General features: G+C 35.3%; 1 protein-coding gene across 2 annotated transcripts in view; it reads right to left on the minus strand.

The window, feature by feature from the left end:
* LOC106461629 (E3 ubiquitin-protein ligase TRIM9-like) overlaps positions 1-12,506 on the minus strand; it is a 52,377-nt gene that overhangs the window by 33,102 nt on the left and 6,769 nt on the right. For both annotated transcript variants that reach the window (XM_022388638.1, XM_022388639.1), the window contains exons 3-4: positions 9,064-9,297; positions 7,653-7,809 (exon numbers count right to left, since the gene is read on the minus strand). In XM_022388638.1, the coding sequence (XP_022244346.1) occupies positions 7,653-7,752 (100 nt within the window). In that variant the 5' untranslated portion in view covers positions 7,753-7,809; positions 9,064-9,297. The remainder of the gene's footprint in view (positions 1-7,652; positions 7,810-9,063; positions 9,298-12,506) is intronic.

The raw sequence follows: 12,506 nt of genomic DNA on the forward strand, positions 1-12,506 counted from the left end.
AATAAATAGTGTATATATATATATATATATATATATATAATAGGTTCAAAACTAAGTACAGTGAAGTGAAATAATAAGGCTGGAAATAGAAAATGACTTACACGTGACCACAAACAACAAATTAAGTCCCCTTAATTTAACTAATACAGGTTCAAATCAAACTCTTAAAATGGAATACAAAGTAAAATATAACTGAGTATAATATTGTAAAACTAAACTACCCTGAATAACCTTGGTTGTTCACTGAAACGTTCATGGCTATGGAAATTTTTTTAAATATTATCGATAATTAAACTAAATGAATATGTATACATACAAACATTAACAGGGATGCCACAAAGCTGTAAATGATCTCAATAGGCCTAATCTTCCCACCTGAACTCTTATAGAGTACCTCTTTGATCTTCTGTAGTGGCAGTTTTAAGTCAGTGGTTTTCTAACTTTTTAGATAGAGCATTCTTCCTTTTCTTTGATACTAGATGTCTCCACCCAGACACGAACACGTTCATATACCGGTAAAAAAATCCAATATGCCATTATCACTAAATATCAAAATTGGCGTGCACCACTAATTCAAATAGGTATGCATGTAAGTGTACATTAATGTAATATACTGCTTGCCTATTAGTGGGGAGGGTGCACCCATTTATTGGAGCAGAGCTATTACATCTGGGGGTTGATAAGCGACCTAAAACACTCCATGGAAAGGACTTTATCCAATAATATTAGAGACAAAAATACTCTAGCCAGACACGCAGCTCCATCTAGGATTTTTACATGCTAAGAGACATCAACAGTAAGATTTGCTTTACTTTATAAATGCAGACAGAAAGTTTGAAGTAATTTTATATTTTGCTCCCCTAAAGATATGTTCCGTATCCCCAGTTTGAGAACTAGTGATCTGGCTTTCTCTGGCCCAGAGCCAAGGCTCCCATCCATTTGATGGCCTGTATTTGGCTGTGGTGAAGCCATTACTCGATCGTAATATTGTCCATTGCTGTTGTAGAGTGGCAGATAGAATGGAAATGAGAGTCTTTAGCATGCTCCTTAAGCCTGTCACTGAAACTTGACCAGCAGCTTTACAAGTATTAGCTGTTTTAAACGAAATTAATCAAATGAGACATCAACGTATTAGCTGTTTCTCTTGACTGTGAAGGGGTCAAATATATTGCATAGCTACACTTCAACTATAGCTTTTTCTGTTATAAGTTTGATCGTAAATAAAACAAAACAATGCCATTCCATGCCTGCTCACTTTTAAATTGAAAGTTATGCTCATGTAGCCCTCACCGTTTAATCAATCTCTTGCACAAAATAAATGTCTAAAAAAATAGTAAGTAATATTTTTAAAACTCTAAGATAGTTCATTTCTTATTCTAGGTCAAATCTACTAGAAAAAACTATTTCTCTCTCTTTTATCCTGAAAAAGACAATAACAACAATGTCATTTATTCTGAAAAATCTACAAAATCTGTAGATGTTTCACTCATTCACTCTGAAAGGACACTTATCATCACCAAAGAAAACACTGGAATCACCATGTTTCTCACTTGGTATGGTGTACGTTATATAGCAACGTTCATGTCATTCAGTAAAATAGAATCACATACTTAAAATATTTTAGTTAAAAACTAAGCCAAACATATTCTTTACTATAATTAATTAATCAAATAAAGCACACGTCATGTTCATTTTTTAATGTTGTCTAAGCTACCTAATGTTGTCTTTACCGACTTCTAACGTCAAAAGCAGGTTTCGACACTTATGCTGGGTACAGCAGAAATAACCCATTGTATAGCTTTGTGCTTCACAACAAACAAACAATCTTTACAAACATAAAAATCTCAATATGCAAGTCAAATTATTTATATACTTGTTCAAAAATCGTGTTGTCTGTATGCTTAAATTTACGCACATAATACAACACGCTTGAACAAATACAATAAGGTGGAAAACTCAATTGTTCAGTAGTGCACGAAAATAATGCAATCAAGGGCAAAATTCAAAATCCTGTGAAAATGTACTTCAAACTACCTGGATCACATACCATGCATTTGACTACAGTATGTACTAATATACATACAATCAAATATCGGATATTACATGGAACAATAGTAAAAAACACAATCGTATCAGACTACCAACACCAAAAACAATACCATTTAACTTAGTATAGCCATCTTTGAGTCACGAAACCCATGACACCAAATTTACCAGAAACATAACTCTGAAAACATTTAGCAGAACAATAAACATTCCATCAATATTAATAAGAAATGATATCAGCAGAGAACAGTTCTCTCACTGCACACTAGGAAGATTAGTAGAGACCAACCAGAATTGAAAGTGTGATATTGCATGTTCAAGAAACAAATTCGTGGTCACAAACATGCAATACTTGTCACAAAGTCGCGTGGGAACACATATATTAACTTTCACCATACAGCCCAACCTGAGTACTTGGAAAGCAAGGACTGCAATGTCTTTTAAGCCTCCTTATAAATCAGAATACCTACCGTTCATCAACAATGATATCGATTATCAGTGTTCTGTTCGAGATATAATGACCTTGTGGATCTTGTATGGCCTACATTGCCGAAACACAGCACAAATCCGCTCTATAGCTAGGAAGATAAGGGTTGTTACTCTCTTTTGATTTTCAGTTTTCTTTAGCTAAACCCAGCTGTAAACTCTCATCTCAAAGAATCATAGTGGTTATAACAGAGTGGTTAGCACAAATTATTCTTGTAGTTATATCAATTAATATGAAATAACACTCAATATCTCAGAAAATAAGAGCCAAAGTCTCTTTTGACTTCTGTGCAAAAGTCATCATTAATTACTAGTCGGTTTCAATCCTAGCCATACTTATTAGGAGGATGACTCTGATGGCGTGGCTGATCTCCTTAATAGTTGGGTTGTTCTTTAATAAATTCACCTAAATTTGGCTCTTTATAAATAGCAAAGAGTTGTTTATAGCGTCTTCCTCTTCGTCATGTGGATAAAGGTTATATGACACAGTACTGTAGTTGTCCTCTGACTTAGAATTCTCAGCATCTGAATCCTTGTCCAGCACATGTATGAGAATTTGTCATTAATACATAGCTTTTGTTTGTCAATGTTCAACACATTTTCATTAGACACATGACCACTGAAGCTCATAGTTTAATGGATTGAGCTATATAAAGATGAAATAAAAACCATTTAGCCCAAACTAAGTTTCTTATGCACTGATGGCATGTACTTAAGCCACGCCAAGTCTCAAACTCTTTCATTTTTTATTTTTCATAGAATCTTTTTCATGTATGGCCAATTTAACCAGCCACTGATGCACAAATTCACATTTATCAATTAATACAGATACTAACAACTTAACATATTTTTGTAACTACTGTAGCACATCTGCACTGGGAGGTGGACCGTACGTCATATCCACACAGAGCAGTACTTCTCATCTAAGCACCAGGGGCTTTGGTCACCAACCAGCTGACTCTTTTTCTGTTGTCCTAAACACAATCATGACATATGATAGATATTCACCTTAGTCACTTTTGTCAGAATTCAGAAACTTTGCAAACAAATGTTTGACTGCTTCCCTGGATATCTTGTACATCCTCACCATGCCTAACACCATAGACAACTCTGCAAACCGCTGACTGCTCAAGATAACTTCTTGATCCTTGTGGATTGTTCCAGGTGTTCCGAATTGTACTACATTATTTTGCTACTTTTTCGATAATTAACTATGCTGAAGTGCCAACTAAATGATGAGATTTTACTCACTTGATGAAGTAATCAATTACGAACGTCACATATCAACTACTACTTTCAGTCCATCAAGCTTCATTCAAGGCTATTCTTTGCGAAGAAATACTTAAAGATGTTTGATAGAATTTATCTTGTCATGGCCATTTGTTTACACTGGGCAGCATATACAGTGCAGTGTTTACCTCACCACTCAGCATCTCAATAGAAATATAGCCTAAAACACCTTGGTATCCTCGAGTCCTCACATCATACAAAATTCCAAAGAATCTCATGCTTTAACGGACCTTGGGGCTGCTAGCTGGATCGAAGATTGTGTAAAATGTCTAAACAGTTCATATCTACGATACATCCTACCATCCTGCACTATTATTTGCTGATATAAGTGTTAAAGCTTCTGTACATTCATGCTGTAACCATCAATCTACGAAGGTTGCATTTCACCTTGCTGCATGGCAAGTCGTGTCAACACTAGATCTGGGTCCTTCAGTTTCTTTTCTTGAAACTATAGATTTGTCATTTAAGGTGCCCTTTTTTGCAGCAGAATCATAAACTCTCGTATGGTTTGTTACTGCAGTGGCTTTAAATGCTGCTCAGAGTTTAGAATTTAGGCATTAAACAAATGGACAAGCTCTCATCATCTAGCAAAATTATCCATCTGCGTTACTATTCCGCTATCCTGGGTTAGGATAAATAATGAAGTTCTACTCTCACAACATTTTAATCCAAAGTGCAATCATATTTTGCAGATTATTTAAGTTCAGCCATTTCACTAATATATAGCCCATTTGATTAGTTTTGTCAAAGAACTTCAGCTCGCATGTTCCACAGATTAAGCTGGTTAGCTTTTTCTGCAACAAATATCACTAAATACCAATGGTTAATCCTTGGTCAGAAACTGTTACCTTCATTCTGTAGATGACTACTCACATCTAGCTTGCAATAATTCAGCACATCAGTGTCCAATCCACTAGTAGCTAGTTTCGTCAAACCCTGGACTTGGCACCACATGGTATGCACCTGCGATGATATGGGGAGGTAAGGTTGGATTTTTAGTTGACATTTGTGCAACCAGCACGTTACTCAATCTCACATCATATCAGACACTCCTAGTAAGCCACCATTTTTCAGTGATGACTGTTAAGTTAACAACCAGCTCCTCTACCACAAGTATTGCAATATGTCATGATGCAGCCACCATTTTTCCCTATGACATAGTTGCACCACAAATCCAGCAGGATAGATCCTAGAGAAGATTAAACCTCTGTTTTGACTGAAGTCTTGCGAATAGCTTGACGCAGGATTCCTGCCAACATCACAGCAGATGCAGGAGAATCAACAGTAAGCTATGGCGGCAGTTGCTTCAGCTAGTTCAAACAAACAGATCTTGAGTTGGGTCTGGCCACCAACTTGTGTAGACATAGCAATTTTCTTGCACTCGGGGACATGGTCCTCTTTGAGTTTGTAAGAACACAATCATCCGCCACAGCAACTTCTGTTGGCTTCTTGTTTAGCTCCAATGTTCACTTAGAACAACAACATAAGACTACGCTGTTATAGAAATATCCCCTGTCAGAGATGAAATGTTCCCGAAACTCGTGGCTCTCTTGTTAGCTTCAAGACAACCTTTCCATGGACCTTAAATGACGTGCCTGGGAATTTTTGTGTGCAAACATAAGGTTATCTGCCTAAGTAGGTAAGTTTTCATGGCACACTCACATTGGTAATTTTAAAATTAACCTAATTTTCCTCACCAACAAATGGGGTGTATGGTTAGAAGACTTATTCTTGGTTATTTCATTATTTCATACCCTGTTGGCCTCGTTTCCATACAAAGCTGGTATTTCTGTGTAGTACAAAGGTTCAGAACATTGGTCTGATGATTTTGCTTAAGGACACCATGTTCATTAGAACATGTGTACCTTCAGCTATTATGATAAATAGGATGATGATGGCATCCTAAGGACACTATCAGTGTCTCAGCTACATGGCTGTTAGCAACAAATACCTGCCTACACAGCAGTTGTATGCTTTATGTCTTCATATGGAATAACATTAATACCCGTTTCATTCTAGTAACTTGAGCTACGAGGACAACTTTAATGTTATGTCTTCATATGGAATAACATTAATACCCGTTTCATTCTAGTAACTTGAGCTACGAGGACAACTTTAATGTTATGTCTTCATACAGAATAACATGAATACTCATTGTCTTCTCCATCTGCTTGAGGTATGTAACAGTGGAATACCCGTTTCATTCTAGTAACTTGAGCTACGAGGACAACTTTAATGTTATGTCTTCATACAGAATAACATCGGGTCAAGTTGTTCTCATATACCATATGAGTTACGAAAAGTACGCAGGGACGAGTGTTATATATATTGGACATGATAGCCTTACGACGGAGTCTCTTACTACAGAAACTAGGCTGCAGGGCTATTGTCAAGTTGTACGGTCATCAGCCACAGCATGACCAAACATGGCATTGCGGACTGTAACAACGTGGTGAGGCTCCAAAACCGTTTTGATGTAATGTCCTCAACGTCTGTACACACACACACCAACAATAAGGAAAGGACGTTCTGGATGAAAACACTCATACAAAGCCTGTAGGTGTTGAAGATGTTGTATACATGCATTACGATACTGATGAGAAGTTTCCAGGTGTATATATATATATATATATCAAGTATAGCTGAAACTTTAACAGCTACTGATACACACTACCTGAAATTACTAAATAATCCAGGGTGTTCATTACATATATTATAACACAAACAATTGGAAATTATTAGGATTATGTATAATTATCCAACTAACAGGAAATTCTTACTATTATGTACATTAATGCAAATAACTGAAAATTCTTAATATTATGTAAAATAATGCAATTAACTAGAAATTCTGAATATTATGTACTTTATTACAAACAACTGGAAATTCTTATGATTATAAACACTAATGCAAATAACTGGAAACTCTTAGGATTATGAATACTAACACAAATAACCGGATGTTAAGAAGTGTTCAATCCAAAGATCAACACTGGATACACTAATGCTATACTATACTATAGTTTCTAGTTTATTGATTATGCACGTTAACACGTATAACTGAAGAGGCTGGAGATACTGCCCACAAATAATGGAGGTTCTGAAACTATTACATAGATACGATCACATATAGAGTGAAGTTTGTTAGATGATAGATATATACATTAACACCATAAACTGAAGATTCTCTGAGGTATGGATTATTTACGAAATAAAACTCAAATGTAATATTGTTTTATTTCACAGCTTCACGTGAGAAGAGTTTCATAACTTATTAGTTAACATTAAGTTTTAGTTGTTGTTTCATAGCTTCATGGGAGAATAGTTTAATAGATTATCGGTTAAAATTAAGTTTTAGTTGTTGTTTCATAGCTTCATGGGAGAATAGTTTAATAGATTATCGGTTAAAATTAAGTTTTAGTTGTTGTTTCATAGCTTCATGGGAGAATAGTTTCATAAATTATTGGTTGATTAACATTAATTTTAGTTTTAATTGATAGATCAATCAAAGCTTCTTTTGTGAAGCGTAAAGTTTTATCAAAGATACTCTAATTAACGTTCAATATGAAGAAAAAACATGATTTTATTATTCAGTTTACAATCCCTACGAAATGATTATTATAGTATTCAACTGAAAGCAAATAAATCAGACTTTAAAACAAGAATTTCCGTTAATGTCTTTTCGTAATCTATACTGACAAGGTTAAAAACAGTTGTTTTTGTTTCACACTTTAGCCTATTTTTTATCTATTATTAACTTTTTGGAATAAAGCTAATTGAGATTAACACTTTTGCTTTTACAAACTAATAAACATTATAATAATACTTACGTTTCTCCTCTACAAATGTCATATGATTAATGCCCTCTAACACAGACTGATAATCCAGGGCATAGTTAAAGTTAGAAGTTACCCAAGGTCTTAAAGCCATTTCTTGATTCCATCTGTTGTCCACATCGGTCACTCTACTGATCAAAGCCGCCCCAACCTAGAGCCCATAAAGTAAATCACTTTCATCTGTAGAAACATGTGAGGTTTGGAAACAGTTTAATGTATATATCGATATATATATATATATAGGTTTTCGGATCAAAAGAAGTTCCACTTCTAGAACAGCCGATGATCAAAAACACATTTTACAACAGTAGAAAAAGAGTGAGAAACAAGCATTATCCGTAGAAGTGTGGAATCTGAAACAATCTTTATCTGTAAAACTGTAGAGTGAGAAACAAGCATTATCCGTAGAAGTGTGGAATCTGAAACAATCTTTATCTGTAAAATTGTAGAGTGAGAAACAAGCATTATCCGTAGAAGTGTGGAGTCAGAAACAAACTTTATCCGTAGAAGTGTGGAGTCAGAAACAAACTTTATCCGTAGAAGTGTGGAGTCAGAAACAATCTTTATCTGTAAAACTGTAGAGTCAGAAACAAGCTTTATCTGTAGAAGTGTGGAGTCAGAAACAAGCTTTATCTGTAGAAGTGTGGAGTCAGAAACAAGCTTTATCCGTAAAACTTTACAGTCAAAAAGAAACTTTATCTGTAGAAGTGTGGAGTCAGAAACAAGCGTTATCCGTAGAAGTGTGGAGTCAGAAACAAGCTTTATCCGTAAAACTTTACAGTCAAAAAGAAACTTTATCTGTATAACAGTGGAGTCAGAAACAAGATTTATCTGTAAAATTAAATTGTGGAGTCAGAAACAGGCCTTATCTCTATAACGATGGAGTCATAAACAATTATTAAAGCAATAGCATCAAACAAATCTTAATTCTAGAAAGCGTGTGGATCAAAACTTATTTTACTTGTAGAACAAAGGTTCTCGAAGAGTTAGGCTCGCCACCCGGTTGAGGAATGAAGAGCTTCTAAAGCCAAGGTCAATATTTTTCTACTAACCAATTTGTAGCCCCCAGTGGCACAGCGGCATGTCTGCGGACTTACAACGCTAGAATTCGGGTTTCGATACCCGTGGTGGGCAGATCACAGATATCCCATTGTGTAGCTTTGTGCTTAATTACAAACAAGCAAACAAATTTGTATTAATCGTCAAAAGTGTAATTTTGATGGGGAGGACCCATTGTATTGGAGAAAAAATGGGAGAGAAAGATCTATGTAAAACGTTTAAAAACAACTACTGTAAAAGACTCCTGAGGTTACAAAAACAAGCTTTACTTGGCCTGTAGAAGGATCATGAAATCTGAAACACATTTTAGTAGTAAGAAGAATGTGGGGTCAAAAATACGTTTTACCTGAATGAAAGACGTTGGGTCGGTCTCTTTTAAAGCTTCTATGCAGAACTGGAGAAGTCCTGTTGTCTGCTGAAGTTTGGTAGTACAAGAAGTTATCTGGTCGCGGAGTGTCTTGATCTTGTGGTCTTGTTCCTGTCTGGCGAACTCTAGTAGCTGTTGTTTCCTGGCGTGAACGGCCTTAATCAACAGATCGCATTGGGAGCTTATTGTGGCTTCAAACTCAATACAGTTGTTCTGGAAATATAAAAATGAATTAAAAGTACCAATTCGCATGTCTTGGATGTAGTAAATTAAAACATATGAGTATTGATAATAAAGTAGAGGAGATACGTGTAATTGTTTGCTTACGATTTAAAATGTAAAATAGTTATTTACAGTAACGTTAATTCTACGAAACTTCAACGTTTCGTTTTACACTGGATCATGGGTAGGAATCAGAGGATTGACGTTGTCCAACTTGTATTTTCTTAAATATTTTATCTTTCTTCTGTTCTTCTTATAGTTCAACACTGCTAACAGTGCTAACACTGCTATAAACATTATAAACGCTTCCGACTCGTTGAATCTTTTAACTTAAGCTTATCTGCAAATATGTTAAAAAATAAAGTGTATCACGTGCTTCTAGGTGATTGTATCGGGCGTAGTTTAATGCTCAATGTACCGGGCTGTAGACCAAGATTTCCATTGTTCGTGTCCGGTTGTTACGCACTTTGGGATCGTAGGTACGTACGTTATAAGAAACGGTTAAATCCCTTTATTCTCGCAGTGGGTGCTGTTGACTAGTTGTCTTCCTTCTAGTCTATCAGTTCAAAATTAGGGACATTTAGCGCAGACAGCTTCCGTATTGCCTCGCGCGAATATTTGGAACAAACAAGCAAACAATCTAGCTGGCTGCACCTGCATTACTCGTTAAACAACATTTGATATATTTCTTTACAGAATATTTTTCTTTGTTGATTTCTGTTCGATTGAAACTAGATTAGTGCTAAAATATGCAGTACTAAGATATATGATTAAGTTTCTTGTATGGTTAAAACTACAATCAGTTCAAGAGGGTTGTGGTTTGTAAGTTTTTCAGGTATTTGTGGAAACTGTAAAATAAGTACGTTTGATTTCCAATGTTTCACATGGTTATAAGCTAAATATAGAGGTCTCACACAGTCTTGTCTCATTTGGCATATGACGTAAACCACAGTTTTTTAAAATACTCTAAATTAACCACAAACCATACTAGCCTCCAATGATGACATTTAGTTGTTTAACTCACGTGGAGAGCCAGCCAATTACAACAGGCTATTGTGATTTGACTACAAACGTCTCAAAATGTCGGAACCGTTTTCAAGCTAATGCATTTACAGTTGCTCTTACACCTCGACAAAACAGACGATTACTACAAACGCAGGTGTATGCAGTATCAGTATAAAGGCAGAAACATAAATCATATGGAGGTCTGAATTACAGACGTCCAATGAGATGCATTCTGGTTGTAGCAAGATACAAAACATTATACGTATCTGTTTTCAGTTGTCTTTTGATCACCACATGCACTAAACCTCTGCTTGCATTTGAAGAAAATGTAACATTTCGGCTATTCGTTTATTCTACTGAATCATTCAGCAGACAAGGTGTTTAAGATACTAAATATGAATCCATCAGTTAATTCATCTTTGTACAGGGTTACTAATGAGGGGTGGTATTCCCCGAAGCCGATATAATCCAGTGACAAGTGATGAATCGAATGATAGATTGGGCTTCGTATTCATATTTGATATCACGGCACAAAACAGCTTGTTTTCTACTGTGCCGAAAACACGCCCAGTGAACCAACGGCACGTGAAGCAATAATAATTTTTACAGGCGAGTCAAGCTTCACCCTACTGTCAGATAATAAGCGTATATTCATTGGAGAGAATCTACACTCAGATACAACCCCATTTTCATACAGAAAGGTGTGGGCAAAAATAAGCATTGGTTGATGCTACAAGCTCTACATCCTACAGACATAAGATGTTACAACTCTTTGTACTAGAATTTACTGGTTGAATTGTCTTCTGACTTCAACGTGGTGGATAATAATGTCTGTCCCATCGTGCTAACTGATTGAAACATTTCTTGAAGAAGAAGGAATTAGCCGAATGAAGTGACCTTCACACTTACCGGACTTCAACCCCATCGAAGGTGAATAGAATAATCTTGGGAGACGAGTCACTTTCCTTCAAGTGGTTCCAGAAAATTGGACAAGATTACCCCATCAATACCCTCATTTGAAACAATCAACATCACTGATCAAACTATATATATTAAAGAGAATGTAAAAATGTAAAGCCACTTCTACAACATGTTCGTTGAGTAGCGTAGGATGAATAATTAATTATTTGCATTTCCGGTCACATGACGAATCACCAGATGCCTGATTTACATAAAAATGAGATGACGAATGAGTTATGGGATTTTATAACAGTGATTTTGCCTTGTTATAAATTTCAATTATCTTTCAATTGTTTGTTTATTTGAAGTTAAGCACAAAGCTACACAATGGGCTATCTGTGCTCTGCCAACCACGGGTATCAAAACCCGGTTTCTAGCCTTGTAAGTCCGCAGACATGCCGCTGTGCCACTGAAGGGCTTTCAATTGTTTAGTGAAAATAATCTTAAACTGCTTAGAACTATTAGTTACTGATTTTCGCTCAGATTGTCACACATGATAAAAATAAAAAACTCAACGAACAGGCGTGAGAGAAACATTTAGACTATTTTACTAACAGACAAAGGTTTGTATAGAATATTTTAAATAAAATTGATAAAACGAGACATCAACGTTTTTTACTTGCACAATAATTTATTTGTAATATTCAAAAAATATAAGTTAAAAGAAACTTTAAAAACTCTACATGTTTCGGTGGAAATAATTCCACCATCTTCAGGAGAATAAACCACGAAATACATAGGAAGTTCCTTATAAACCTAATGTACGTGTATAATTAGCATGTTTATACAGTGGCGCCATTTACAACAATGATTTCCAAAAGTTTACTTCCGTGGCTCCAGGGACTAAATCTCAGTTTTTATTCATTTTGTTTTTAACAATTTCTAAGGATTCTCTTATATTTAGTTCATCTTTTCCGTTACCTGTTTAAGTATTTTTATACGATCCCAATCAATAATATGTTTAAAATTCGCCACATGTTTTGCCAAAGCCGATTCACCGGTTTTTAATTTATCCACCGCATTTTGACGTTCTTTTACTATAAATTTTAATTTCCTACTTGTCTGTTCAATATAACTTAGACCACAAGTACATGAAATTTTATATATACAACATTAATCGCGAATTTTTTTGCGCGAAATTCAAAACAAACAAACAATTTACTTAACGGTTGAGGGCAATAAGAATAACGAAAACGATTAAAATAATTTTAGTAATTATAAAAATACTTGCATAT

Source organism: Limulus polyphemus, unplaced genomic scaffold (assembly GCF_000517525.1).
Source record: "Limulus polyphemus unplaced genomic scaffold, Limulus_polyphemus-2.1.2 Scaffold1001, whole genome shotgun sequence".
Classification (NCBI taxonomy): Eukaryota; Metazoa; Arthropoda; class Merostomata; order Xiphosura; family Limulidae; genus Limulus; species Limulus polyphemus.